This window comes from Nuphar pumila, chromosome 2 (genome assembly GCF_984573655.1).
Source record: "Nuphar pumila chromosome 2, dmNupPumi1.hap1.1, whole genome shotgun sequence".
Lineage (NCBI taxonomy): Eukaryota > Viridiplantae > Streptophyta > Magnoliopsida > Nymphaeales > Nymphaeaceae > Nuphar > Nuphar pumila.
In genome coordinates, this window is record NC_143250.1 from 96,787,378 (window position 1) to 96,802,944 (window position 15,567).

Here is a 15,567-nt window from a genome sequence, read left to right on the forward strand (position 1 = left end):
TAAATCCACGTAGGACGCAACCAACCAATTATAAAGTATCATATTACCTAAACACCACAAAGAAGAAAAAAAAAAAAGAGGGAAAATCGGTTTTAGTTATAAAAGTTACTCCATCTCCTCCACCTCCACATTTAACACACCACGCTCTTCACGCCAATGGCGAGCGGAGAGCTCCCTTTCCTCCTCCTCCTCTTCCTCCTCGCTGGAAGCCTCATTCCGGCGACCGTAGAGTCCCGGCCGGCGTTCGCCTGCGACGCTCGGGACCAGCGGACGCGGTCGCTCCCCTTCTGTTCGGTGTCGCTGCCGGTGCCGGAGCGGGTGCGGGACCTGCTCGGCCGGCTGACGCTGGCGGAGAAGGTGCGGCTCCTGGTGAACAATGCCGCTCCGGTGCCGCGGCTGGGCATCGCCCGTTACGAGTGGTGGTCGGAGGCGCTTCACGGCGTGTCGAACGTCGGCCCGGGGACACGGTTCGGCGGGCCGGTCGCCGGCGCCACCATCTTCCCTCAGGTCATCCTCACGGCCGCCTCCTTCAACGCCTCCCTCTGGCAGGAGATCGGTAGGGTGCGGACCCCTCTCACCCTCTCTCTCTCTCTCTCTACCTCTCTCTGCGTCTAAAATGACGAAAATGCCCTTATTGGTAGCCAGTAGTGATTCTAGTGAATGCTGGATTGAAGCGGATATTCACGAGGGTAGTTTGGGGAAGAAGAGAAAATTTAAGAATCTGTTTCTTTCCGTTGCACCCGCTAGGTTGTTTTTTGAGCGTTCAAAGGCTGCTTCAGAGGAAACATTTTTACTCTCACTTTCCTTTTTTTGCCACTACTTTTCCAAAAAATGACTGTGCGGTTCTTCTCCTTAGCCTGTGGTGAAGGGGATGCAGATGGGGGTAGTTTGGGAAAGAAGCGACTTATTAAGCAATCTGTTTCTCTCTGGTACTGAGAGTCTGAGAGTTTCCCTTTAGTTTTGCCTTTCTATTTCCGGCTTCCGGTCGTTCTAGTCGGCGTAAATGACCATTTTGCCCTTCTTGCTATAATGCTTTTCATAAAAGACCAAAATATCCTTATCTTGCACGTTTCGGTCCTTGTCCAAGAGTACCCAATGGAGGGTACTTTTGGGAAGACGGGTGTTTCCGCGAACCATTTTTTCCCCTTATTGGGTAAAATACGGCCGCTTTTGATCATGAAAATTTTTTGTTTTCCTTTTTTTTTTATTATAAAGTTGCCGAATATCTTCGGCGCTTTGCTTTGCTTGCTAGTGAAGCGATTACATGACATTAGCAATATTTATAAGGGTAAAGTGGTCATTTGCTTGCATGGAAAATGAGCCTTTTTTTTCATCTGATCAGGCTATCTTTCTTTTTATCCTTTTGGTGTGCAGAATGGATTGATGGTTTGTCTGTTTCTCTTTTTTTTTTGTTTTTTGTTTTTCAGGTTGTGTCCACGGAGGCGAGGGCCATGTACAATGCTGGATCGGCGGGACTGACGTACTGGAGCCCGAACGTGAATGTGTTCCGGGACCCGAGGTGGGGCCGCGGGCAGGAGACCCCCGGCGAGGACCCGGTCATGGCAGGCAGGTATGCGGCCCTCTACGTACACGGGCTGCAGGAGGTGCCCTTCGGGAAGGACCCGACCCGGCTCAAGGTTGCGGCCTGCTGCAAGCACTACACCGCCTACGACCTCGACAACTGGCACGGCAATGACCGGTTCCATTTCAATGCCAAGGTCCGAACCATAACTAATAAGCCCGGCTTAAAACCATTATTTGGTTTCGAATTCGGACCCAGTCCAAATTGGCATATTCTTGCCTTCGGACTCAGATTGGCTGATATATTCCCAAATCCAGACCCGAACACTGATGTCTTCTGGTTTTGAATCGGGTTGTTCAAACCTGTCTGATTTAGAATCGGCTTGGAGGAGATCACCGCAGATCCGATTAAATGAGCTCTGGGGTTCGTAAGGTATCCGAAAACAAGTCCAGATCAGTAATAATTTCCTGAAGTTCCATGAGCAAATTAACTATGCCCATCATGATGGATTGTCATTGTGCCCGGAGTTTATTATTGGGTTGGTAGTAGCAGTAGCCGAACCGCTTTTGATCAAGAAATTTAGCAAGTTGAATATGTGGGCTAGGCTTAACTCGCAGTAGGAAATATATTTTACATGTATATTTTTATAATCCTATTTTTCCAAGCTCTAAGACGATCTATTTTTTTTTTTATAAACAAGCCAGCTCGAACTTCACTCGATTAACTCGGGCTCATTGTGAGATTGAATTTGACTTGGCTTGCCACAATGACGAGCTACGCTTGAACACACTTCAAGCTTGGTTCATTCAGCTCGTTTACCGGCACTAGCAGTAGTAATTGTAGTAGCACTTTGGTTTTGAAGAAGCCGTGCTTGCTGCCTTGTGGTAGGTTTGTTTGTTCTTTTTTGGGGACGGGGGGCTATGCTTGTTTGGTAGGACTGCCATGTGTTGGATGGTTGCAAGTTCAAAACCCAAAAGGTATGGCCCTTCTGTAACTGACCAATCCCAACCCCAGCTTGCCTAAAAATAAATAAATAAATAAAATAAAATTTGTTTGTTTGTTCTTCTTCTTGGGGGCTCGCTCTTCGAAGAAGCAAGTTTAGCTGCATTCATATATTCATTTCTCTCTTTCTCGTGTGGGGGCCACTTCCCGTGAATAGAGAGTTTGTCTTTCCCGTCGTTTTGGGTTTTTTGATTTTTAATTTTTTCTGGAGTCGGTGCTGGGCGAGGTGAAGATTTGCTGAAACTCGTATCGTACGTGGTGTGCAGGTGAGCACTCAGGATCTGGAGGACACGTATCAGGTGCCGTTCAGGGCTTGCGTGGTGGAGGGGCGGGCGGCCAGCGTCATGTGCTCCTACAACCAGGTCAACGGCGTTCCCACCTGCGCCGATCCATCACTCCTCAAGGGCACCGTCCGCGGCCTCTGGGGCCTCAATGGGTACGTGATCTATTCACATTTTTTCACCCTCGAAATCAGAGACCTAATCGCTGTGGCTATGTCTAATCGTCTGTATTTAAATTAACTGTGTTGGGGGGGTGTAGACACGTGGTGCATGCACCCCCTTCGGTTGATCAAGTTTGATGATACGAATTCTTGGTATGTATTTTTGCAGATACGTAGTGTCGGATTGTGACTCTGTGGGCGTGTTGTACAACTTCCAGCACTACACCAGCACTCCGGAGGACGCGGTTGCAGTGACGCTGAGAGCGGGCAAGTTTTTTCTACCTTCATTTTTTGTTTTCACGCGACGCGTTCTCTGACGCAATAGTTCAACTAGTTGGAGTGCGTCATGAGGGTGGCGTTCTTGTGGTAACTTTTCTTTTTTGACAGGTTTGGATCTGGATTGCGGACCCTTTTTGGCCCAGCACGGAGAGGATGCAGTCCGGAAAGGGAAGGTGAGCGAGCGGGAGATCGATGCCGCTCTGGAGCACACTGTGACGGTACAGATGCGGCTGGGTATGTTTGATGGAGACCCGTTCGATCAGCCCCTCGGGCAGCTGGGCCCCGCCGATGTCTGCACTCCGGCGAACCAGCAGCTGGCCCTGGATGGTGCCCGGCAGGGGATCGTCCTCCTGAAGAACCAGGGCGGTGTCCTGCCCTTACCCCGTGCCCGGCTCCGGACTGTCGCGGTCATCGGGCCGAATTCGGAGGCCACGGTCACCATGATCGGGAATTATGCAGGTATCTTCTTCTGGACCCAGAACTACTCCCGACATGACTTTGGGCTGTCAACAACCCGAATTTCTGGGTACGGGCAAGAAAAGCACCGACCCAACCGGGTTTGGGTTATGATTTTTGCCGGGTACCCGACCCGACCCGACCCGACCCGACCCGACCCGGCTATTTCGGCTATTTTGCTGGGTACCCGAGCTGACTCGAGTATTTTATATGTATTTGTAATAAAAATAGATTTCTAAAATTATGCGTGTTAGGCTATGGGACACTCCATTTTCCCCTACACGCGTGTCCCCGTGTCTACTGGCCATGTCATTTTACCTTTCATACATATAACTTTGTATTTAATTCATAATTTATAATTATATTTTCAGCATATAATTTATATTTTAAATATAACATATATATTTAAATTATATTCAGTTTATTTTGAATATATATATATATATATATATATATATATATATATATATATATATATATATATATATATATATATATATATATATATATATATATATTGTGGCCCAAATATACCGGTGTTTTCCTACCCATAATTTTTGGAATTGCCGTGTCATACCCTCTGTACCCGTATCCAGGTGACATAGGTGTTAGGGTTTGGTATTCCATTTTCGTGACCCAACAACCCAAACCTGCAATTTGTTATTTGGGCAGGTTCGGGTAGACACAGATGGTCGGGTATCAGACCCGTTAACTCGGTCCTTACCTCATGGGTCCTAACTGTGATATCTGTTCGGGTTTGAGCGATATGCAACAGATTCACTCGGGCCTTCTGAATCCGATTAATTAAACTTATATAATACCACAATTTTATGGTTTATCTTAGCTGATGCTCATAAAGGTTCTGGACTTGGATATTGAATAGAGGTTCTTGTTGCATGTTTTAGGTGTTCCATGTAGATACACAAGCCCTCTTCAAGGTATCGCCAGATATGTGAAAACAAGCCACAACATTGGCTGCAGAAACGTTGAATGCATTGGAACTGGGCTCTTTGAGCGAGCCGTTGTGGTAGCTCGCAATTCGGATGCTACCATCCTAGTCATGGGTCTGGACCAATCCATCGAGGCCGAGACCCGCGATCGAGACAGCTTGCTCCTTCCTGGTCACCAAATGGACCTTGTTTTACAAGTCGCCAGGGCTTCAAGGGGCCCAGTGATCTTGGTGCTAATGAGTGGGGGTCCGATTGATGTGTCGTTCGCCAAGAATGAACCGAAGGTCGCCGGAATCCTCTGGGCCGGTTACCCTGGTCAAGCCGGAGGCGCGGCCATCGCTGATGTCATCTTTGGAGAATTTAATCCTGGTAAGATCTTTGTTGCTTAGTATTACAATTTTCAAGTTACGGTGAGTTTAATTTTGACATATTTTACATCATCTCATTGCTGTAGATGTCACATAAAATATGACCAAGTTCATGATTTTTGTTACTTCCATGCCTGCATGGAACCTACCCCAAGTTTTTGCATCCAATCAACTTTGAAATCAATGTGGAAGCACTCAAAGGATTATAACATCTCAACTGAATTTGGGTTTACGAGTTATGGATAGTTTAGTCTTTTAACATATTTACGATCATGTCCACTGCTATATTAGATATAAGATATCACATCATGTGTATGGCCAAGTTCATGATTTTTGTTACCATATATATTTGATATTAGATATCACATGAAGTCTGAACCAAGTTCATGATTTTCTGTTACTATACTGACAAAGTTCATGATCATTGTTATTTCCATGCCTAGTTTGGACTTACCCCAAGTTTTTGCATCCTGATATCACATGAAGTATGAACAAGATCATGATTTTTGTTACCTTATTGGATATTAGATATCACATGAAGCATGCCAAAGCATAGTTGGCAAACTCGTGACTCGGATGGCAAACTTGAGAGTCAGCGGATCGACAACGCAACTTGAACAAGTTAGAACTATGCTGTTATGATATGAAAAAAATATAACTCCAAACTGTATAATGACTAAGTTTAGCACATGACATCAATGACTAAGCTATGTAAATATTCAACTAAATATAATTATTAATATTTATAATTTACAAATATATGATTCTTTATAACAAGTATCCTTTTATGAGCATTACACATTAAAATCATAAAATGCATGGCAAAAAACATATAAGAGGCATGTGGATTGGTGGTCCTCAACCCATGACCTACTTGGGGTTCGATCTGGCAACTCGGGCGATTCCCGAGTTGACTTGATGGAATTTGTCAACTATGTGGCAAAGTTCATGATTTTTTGTTATTTCCATGCCTAGCTTTAACTTATCCCAAGGTTTTGCATCCCATAAACTTTCAGTGTTGAAGCACTCAAAAGTCTGACATGCCAATCAAATAAGGCTCACAGCCTATTTCATACTGAACTCATTTACATAATGATGAGCGTAGGTGGAAGGCTGCCCATGACATGGTACCCTCAAGAGTATGTAACCAAGGTCCCCATGACAAGCATGAGCATGCGTGCCACAGGAGGCTTCCCGGGTCGAACCTACCGTTTCTATCAAGGCCAGAAGGTGTACCCCTTTGGTTATGGACTCAGCTACACAACCTTCGCACAGGCACTAGCCGAAGCTCCTACCATGGTCTCTGTGCCACTTAACGGCAAGTTCAACTGCGCACACAGTGGCACTGAGAATTGCCAGGCGGTCCGTGTTACGCACGCCCGGTGTGCTGGTCTTTTCTTGAACATTCATGTTGATGTGAAGAACACCGGCACCAGGGACGGCTCACATGTGCTGATGGTCTTCTCGACACCTCCGGCGGGGCACCAGGCACCAATCAAACAGTTGGTTGCATTTGAGAGGGTTCACTTGCAGGCGAATGCTCAGCAGCAGGTGAGGTTTGCCATAGATGTGTGTAAAGATCTTAGCATTGTTGATAGCATGGGAATTCAGAGGTTGCCCATGGGGGCTCATGTTCTCCAAATTGGGGATTTGAGACACCCTGTGTCCCTACAAGCTGGAGGAGATGTATAAACTCCACAGTGAATCCTTGATCTGGACTGCAAAACTTTTCTTGGTTCAAGATTGTGGGAAAAAAGGAGAAAGGGAGAAAAATGGAAATCACAAACTTGGTAAAAGGGTAGTACTTCCTATATGAAGTGCACATATGTCATTCAATATTTTTTCTTGTGAAAAATATTGTTTGAAAGGGGGACTACATGCAAAATAGTGTCCCCAAATAAAAAAGAAAGTTAGATCTAAGGTTGAATAAGTTTTACCCTCTACTTCTCTTGTACTGCATGTGGTGTTTGGAAATACTAGTTGTAGATTAGCATGTAGCCAAATGAAAGGGCATTCCACTTATTATTGGCATTTAATATGCTTGTGGCTGACTTGGGTGCATGTTTTAACCTGACTTTTTAATGGATGTTAATTACCTATGTAAAGAAATATGAAAAAAAGGTGTGTGGAGGATCTTGTCACATGCCGTATGATATGTCTACCTCTCTTTGTTGTGTTTGAACAAATTAAGAATGCTTAAGAATTAGCTTCTTGTCGTAAGTGTGATTTTTTTGCTGTTTTCTTCTTAATTATTTTTTCCCCATGAATCAATGTCACAAATCGGATCTGTTATTTTTTTGGCGAGAGAAATTGTCACTACAAATTGAAGTTTTCTTTTTTTTCTTCGGAGGGGTGGGGGAGAAACTTATCAGCATATTTCATATTCAAATACAAAGAAATATGGAGACTCCCTTGGGGCAAGGGCTAAGCATATGGAGTTTTATGCTGCAAGGACAGTGATGGGAAGTAAGTATGTCAGACAGTCAGCGTGGCTAGATCTCTGATTTTCGTGGTGGTTTCTTGGTGTATATATATATATATATATATATATACCTCCCCAATGGAAAACCTTCCAACACCTTTCTAATGGACGTTTTATTGGATATTTGGTGTTTTTTTCAAAATTCTGACTGTACAGATGCGATTTACATGCTTGTTTTCATAGGAATCAGTTCTTGAATCATTTGATTCCTATGCATAGATAGGTTTTTATAAGTTTCAAAATCAAGGGCAGATAATTTTCATAACTTTTTGAGGCTCCAAATGTCATTTTTTCTATCCAAAATTCATGATCCAAGTGTTGATTTATAGTAAATCAATCATGCTGAACACTTACCCGTAAGGTCAGAATTTAAAAAAACAACAGCATAAAAATTCCATTGGGGAGGTTTGGGAGCAAAACAGCAAAAAAGTTACTCAGTGACTGTTTTTAAGAATGTTTCGGTTGTTTGGAATATCCCTAGGACAATAATTCAAAATATCGTGATGTTTGTAAGTGTGCCATCCAGATAGATGGAAATGATCTTTTTCCTCAAAAGAAAAAGGAAAGATAGATGGAAATGAGAAGATGCTGCATGGGTTGACTCCATCATGAGAGAGAGAGAGAGAGTGAGAGATTGGAATAGCATGGTAAGATATAATTTTCACATTTTGGCAGAAATCTTCCATTTCTTCTTCAAACATGAAAAATTCTGTGCAAAAATATGAAAAAAAAGAGAAGACCTCTCATGCTATTCCAAGCAAGTGAAAACATTGTATACTCATGTAGGATTTTCCCAGTTGTACATGGAAAAAATAGTTTTGAGGTGGAGAAACTTTTCACATGGAAAAATTTTACATGAATATTCGATTTTTTCTAAGAAAAGTTACGCCACTTCCAAACGCATCCTTAACAATCTGATGCAACAAGACACATGCTTGGTGAGAAAAGGGTTCTCGAATGAACAACTACGGAACAATAGCCGACTATGATCCAAGTCAAAGATGAGTCCAGACCTTAAACCCAATATAATTCCTAAGCAAAGTAAGAATCAAACAGAACCTGAGCCGAGTAAGAATCAAACATAAAAGAATCTTTCTCAGAAACTTAACCGACTTAGCTGGTTTAAAGATACATGGGTCCAAGCCCACTTTGGTTAGCAATGACTGAATTTTACTACTTTAGAGTCCTTAAGATTTGACACAATTAGGCCTGTCAGTAAGTCGGGTACCAGACCCATCAGGATTCACCTGAATCCGTCCTAATAAACTGGTTGGGTTGAGGCACCCCTCCTGGGTTATGTCAGGTCAAGAAATGGCATTCCAAAACCAACTCTGAGTTATAAAGGCTAAACCACTGGTGGGCTCACCGTCACCCAAGCCCTTACGGAGTCCACCAGTTAAAGGCCTCCACATGAGAGTCAAACTTGGGACGAAGGGATCAGCACCTTATCCCCAGGTCCACTGCCACTTGGGCGACCCAAGCAGGTGCAGTTTTTGTTTTTTTGATAGGCAAGCTGGGGTTAGGCAGACCCCTACCAGTTATACAACCATACCATTGGGATTTGACCTTGCAACGTCCCAACACAAGGTGACGTGCACTCTATGCTCCTACCAGACAAGCGAAGCCCCAGTTGGTCCGAGTGGGTGTAGTTATAAAGGCTATTTCACACATATATTTTATGCCTAGGAGTCATTTGTTTCACTCAATTTACACAAGAAAATAAGGGTTTACATATGAAACCCTCCATTTTTTTATGCTGGTGAAATAAGCATGCCAAGTTCATTTTGCTCACAGTCATAATGGGTTTCTTCTCACATTGATCATGCATTTACTATTATGTAAATCATTAACTCCCCTCCTCCAACTACATATGAATATTTTCAGATATGGCATGCCCATGGAGTTTTTCCTTATCAGTGGCAATGAAACAAAAGAAGCCTTCAGAAAAACATACATAAAACTCAGCCCAACCAGGTCCGATAGGATATCCAGAAAAATTATATCCCAAACCAGCCTGTACGTTACTCAGATCTGCTTTGGGTCAACACGAATACTGGGTTAGCATTTTTCAGTCCCATGCCTGGATATTTGGGTTCAAGTCAGGTTGGATATCCAACACAAACCTGGATATTTAGGTCCACTAAAAGCACAACAGCAATATCTGGTCAAAGTTCGTCAAGTCAATGCTTCAGCACTTGCAATATGTTTGAGTAGATGCCTAGCCCCCCACCCCCCCAAAAAAAAGAAAAAGAAAAAGATGACCAACATCACGAAATGGATCAAATCCAGGTTATGTTTGAGTAGATGCAAATCTGGGTCCAATTAAATCGATCATGATATCGATACGTTAAAATTACACGGTTTCGGTATAACTATTTGGATCCAGCGAGTAGAACACCAATCTTTACATTTGGTGATTAAGATAAAAAGATGACTTGGAAATGGAGCTAACTACAACTGGATATAACTCCAAATTATTGTATACTATATTGGATCCATGTCACAATTTACAGGTCCATACACAAGATGAATTAACAGGAATAACTTTGACTTAAATTAAAAATTAATTAAAATCAGAAAATAAAAAGCAGGAAAGGCATTGATATTCCAGTTCATAAATTAAATTCATTACTCCCAAAAACCATTCCATAACTCACCCAACTCCTCCTCACATTAATAAAAGAATTTCTTAATTCTACTCTAATTCTTGTACGATTCTGTGTTAATTTCTGTACTGGATCCCAATCAAGATTGGGTCCACAATATCTAGTTAGAACTGGATCTCTATCCTGGGCCACATCTTTTTCCTCTTCAGCATCTACTGAATAGGTGGATTGCCACAAGGTCATTTTGCCTGATAGGTCAGGGTTAGCCCTAATAGGTCTGAACCCAAGTATCCAAATTCTTAGTTAATCCACTGTATTCTCGACCACTCATGCTTAGCACGACTCTCAAGGGGCCAAACCAGAGACTCAGCTATGATAAGGCGATAAATTCAGGGAATATCTTACCACTCCTACGTGGTTAGGCTCCAAATCCACTTTGGACTGTGCCTTCCAGTCTATTGACCGAGGCTTGGTTCGGGCTGACACTACAAGAAAAATGTTAATTAGCAACGGATTATTTTCGTTGCAAAGTTGTGATGGCTTAGCGAGAGAAAAGTAGTCGTCTTTAAAATTAAAATTTGTTGCGGATTTAGCGACAGAAACATTCTGTCTCATACTCCATCGCTAATTAGTGACAAAAAAGTTTTGTGTCAAACTCTGTTGCAACTTAGCAATGGATTAGTGGCATAAGTTTTTCGTCGCTACATAGTGACGGAAGTTGCGACGAAATGTTTCCGTCGTAAATTTTGTCGCTATTGTTTGATATAAGCCCGTCTAAGCCAAAACATTCTCTCTCCTCTCTCTGATTTCCCCCAAATCGAACCCTAACCCTCCCGTCTCTGTCGCCCGTCTCCGCCAATCCTCCTGTCCGACCACTGCCGCCCCTTTTTCGACAGCTCCACCGATGCCTCCTCGTCGAACGACCGACCCCGTCTGGTCACCTCACCCCCCCCCCCCCTCCTCCCTCTTGGTTTCTCTCCCCCTTGAACCTCCTCAGTCGCCGGAGCCCCACGTCCGTGCTCCCTCTCCTCCTCGGAGCCCCCCGTCCGCGCTCCCTCTCCTCGCTGGAGCCCCCCGTCCGCACTCCCTCTAATCGCCGCCTGCACTCCCTCTCCCTCAGGTGATCCCTCTCTCCCCTTGCGTTGTCTCCTTATTTTTTTTTGTCTTGGTCCGACAGGGGCCATCGGCCCTTGCCTCCTCCTTTTTAAGAGCCGTAGGGGCCTTTGGCCCCTGCGCCCCCCACCTCTTTTTTTTTTGTCTTAGTCCGATAAGGGCCTTTGCCCCCCCCTCCTTTTTTTTTCTTGATCGTATATATTTGTGCTTTGCAGGTGCGTAGCTGAGCTAATTGCGCGATGCTTAGTGCTAAACATGCAACTAAAAATAAAATACAAAAAGAAATAAAAAAATGCAAAGGCAATAGCATGCAAATCGGGTAAATACCCGTGGTTTGTAAGTGATGCAAGCGCATCAGAGGTTATTTAAGTTCTTAGATGCAACAATTTTTTGTTCACACACTCACTTAGTTGTGGATATCTAGGACTACTTTGATGGAGTTCGGAGATCATGATGAACATGATTTTAATGTATGAAAATAAAAGTGCTCTTATTTTTGGAGTTCGGATTCCATGCTAGTCGTGGTAGTAGTTAGCGGGATAGTGGAGTGTGTTTGCTGCAGGTACATGTTTGACATTGTTTTGATATGATTTATTTGAATGTATTGCAATGTTTGATGTAACTGTATCCATGCTTGCATGCAATTTTTTTCAATTTGATTATGCCTTTCATGTGAAATTGTATCATGAAAATACGCTTCAAATGAATTTATCATGTTATTAATGAGTTTGCACATGAAAATGAATGCTAAGTTATTAATGCTTCAAACATGCTTCAAATGAATAGTTTTGCACATGAAATTATTAAGTTATCAATGCATGCATCATTGTTCTTGTGATTGAATGACATCACACACACACATATATATATATATATGTGTGTGTGTGTGCGCGCGCGATATCAAATCATTATATCTACCACGAATGCATGATAAATTTGATATTTTCTTCATTATAGCAATCTTATGATTCTCTTTTATCTGGTTAGGATAATATCTGTAACATCATAGAACAAAATAACTACAAACCGTGAATGAATGTACCGTAGGATAGTTGACAATGAGGTATCACTTGAATATATGGATGGTGTTGACAGTTTTATTGAATTTGCAATCGCAAGTGTCAGTATAGTGTATCCCACAGGTCAGATCAGGTGCCCCTGCACGATGTGTAAGAACAATCGATTTGCAAAACCTCATGGCGTTAAACGTCACCTATACAAGAAGGGTTTTGTGAGTGATTATCAGAATTGGATGCTTCATGGTGAAGAATTTTAGAATAATTTTGACGCACGGGTAGATGTGTTGCACGATAATTCATATATGGTTTTGATATTTGATGCCGCAGGACCAGAACTGGGTTCTGCTATGGGTACTAATGATGTACCCATTAGAGTAGATGAAGAAGCATCAAACGATGCAGCTAGTAGATTTTATGATTTACTTAGAGATGTTGATGAGCCACTTTGGAATGGTTGCGAGAGTCACACTATCTTGTCTGCAGTTCTTCAACTAATGAATTTGAAGTCTGAGTATAATTTGAGTCAATCATGTTTTGACCGTTTGTGCTTTATTGTGAAGAGTATGTTGCCCAAAGATGAGAAATTACCATAAAATTTATATTGTGCGAAGGGTATGGTCAACGCTTTAGGTATGGGGTATCAAAAGATAAATGCTTATCTAAATCACTGCATGTTGTATTTCAAAGATCAAGAAAATAGCAGATCATGTCCATCATGTGGGCATCCTCGATTCAATCCAAAGACAAAAGGCAATGGTAGCACGAGGTCAAAAGAAGTGTCATACAAGTCACTCTGACAAATGGATGATTTCTAGACAGATTCAAGCTGGGGGGCAACGAGAGGCAGGTCGGGGAAATGCGGCGGAGATGAAAAAGAAAAGAGAAAGAAAGAAAAAAAATTAGGGATTTATAGGAAAATTAGCGATAGATTCACGACTGCCAAATTCCCTCGCTAAGTAGCCACTATTTGACGATGACTTAACGATGAAATAGTTCTATCGCTGATTCGTTGCTAAGTTGCAACAAATATGGAAACAGAATAAAATCCATCACTAATCTGTCGTAAAGTAGCGACGGATTATTGACAGAATATTTGCCATCGTTAAAATCATAAATAAATGATATTTTAGAGACGAATATCTTTCTCTCGCTAATCCGTCGCTAATTTGCGATAGATTTTGTTCGTCGCAAATGTCCGTCGCTAATTAGTGTTTTTCTTGTAGTGTCAATTCATGTGCAGCGCGAGGTTCGAGCCACAAGAAGTAATACGAGAAATTAGGAAGTCACTACTTCATCATCTTCCAGGACTGGTCGCTCAACGCATCACTTCGCGACTATGAACGAGAAAAGGGATGTGTGGGTAGTATGGCAGAAGGTGGTTGTCAATCGATTTGCCAATATGATGCACAATATAAAGACTGCAACAATAAAAGCAGCTGGTGAGTTAGATGATCCACTGCAGTGGAAGGGCCATTACTCTTTTACTATCAGGAGAGATTATTGTGAGGGAATGTGCGACAAGTGGGCGAGCAATGAATTTCGAAACCACTCAACAAAGGCTGCACAAAACCGAGTGAAGGTGCCTGATGCCCATCTACACACAGATGGATCTAAGACTTTTGGGAGTCACCAGAAGAAAATGGTAATTCAACAATATATATTATCAAATTTATAAGTATTTCGGCATACTTTTGAATTGATTTTTTTATCTTTTAACCTTGCAGGAAGCAAAAAAAAGAGGCATTGTGCCTTACAAGGATGTATTTGTTGAAACACATAAACGTAAGAGCACAAGAGAGTTTATATCAGAGAAGGCGAGGGTGACATTAGTATATATTTATTGTATTAATAAACATTGTAATGTACAAGTTACTATGAATTACATTATCATAAATATTGTAATTCTTAATTCTTAATTCATATTATAATCATTACTTTATAGGAGTCATACGACCAGCAGATGGTAGAGCGATATGGCGATGACTCCACTCAACATCCGCCTTTTGATCCTGCAGCATGGGTGGTTGCAACCGGTGAACCCAAAAAGGGTCGTGTGTTCGGGTTTGGGAGTAACATGAACACCACACCAGTCGTTGCCTCTTGCAGCGAGGGCTCTCAGAGTTCTCCCGCCAGCATCAACTTTCATCGCCCGATTGACCCTACTATGTCTTGGGATGGTGTTTGTCAGCGTCTTGAGGACAAAATACATGATTTTTTTACATGAAGCCATTCTTAACCTTATCCATAATGAGTTGTGCAACTTTTTTCAAGACGGGGGAACTTCGTTTGCATTCAACATGAGCTTCGATGCCCGTCAGGTATAAAGATTTAGGTAAATTATTTCATGTCGTTAGATTTCAAGCTAGTATACGCATGATTGAATACATATATGCATGATTGAATCACTATGAATTTTTTTGATACCTTTAGAACACATATATACATGATTGAATCACTACGAAAGTTTTTTGACTGCTTTATAAGACATATATGCATGATTGAATCACCATGAAAGTTTTTTGACAACCTTAGAACACATATAAGCATGATTTCATCACTATGAAATTGTTTTACTGCCTTAGAACACATATATGCATGATTGAATCATTATAAATTTTTTTTACTGCCTTAGAACACATATATGCATGATTGAATCACTATGAAAGTTTTTTGACAACCTTAAAACACATATATGCATGATTGAATAACTATGAAAGTTTTTCGACTGCCTTAGAACACATATGAGCATGATTGAATTACTATGAAAGTTTTTTTACAACCTTAGCATACATATGAGCATGATATTAGCATATATGAAAGTTTTTTGACTGCCTTATAACACATATATGCATGATTGAATCAATATGAAAGTTTTTTGACAACCTTAGAACATATATATGCATGATTGAATAACTATGAAAGTTTTTTTACTGCCTTAGAACACATATGAGCATGATTGAATCACTATGAAAGTTTTTTGACAACCTTAGAACACATATGAGCATGATATTAGCATATATGAAAGTTTTTTGACAACCTTAGAACACATATAAGCATGATTTCATCACTATGAAATTGTTTGACTGCCTTATAACACATATATGCATGATTGAATCACTATGAAAGTTTTTTGACAATCTTAGAACACATATGAGCATGATTTCATAACTATAAAAGTTTTTTGACTGTCTTATAACACATATATGCATGATTGAATCACTATAAAAGTTTTTTGACAACCTTAAAATACATGTAAGCAAGATTTTGTCACTATGAAACTGTTTTACTGCCTTAGAACACATATATGCATGATTAAATCATTACAATT

At 41.5% G+C, this 15,567-nt stretch overlaps 1 protein-coding gene across 1 annotated transcript; it reads left to right on the forward strand.

The window, feature by feature from the left end:
- The first annotated feature begins 156 nt into the window (after window positions 1-156).
- LOC149846279 (putative beta-D-xylosidase 2) lies at window positions 157-7,052 on the forward strand. The gene is made up of 7 exons (XM_089996283.1): window positions 157-561; window positions 1,428-1,718; window positions 2,791-2,960; window positions 3,136-3,233; window positions 3,354-3,704; window positions 4,607-5,020; window positions 6,125-7,052. Exons 1-7 carry the CDS (start codon window positions 157-159, stop codon window positions 6,709-6,711), a joined length of 2,316 nt encoding a protein of 771 aa, XP_089852409.1. The 3' UTR covers window positions 6,712-7,052.
- Window positions 7,053-15,567: the final 8,515 nt, after the last annotated feature.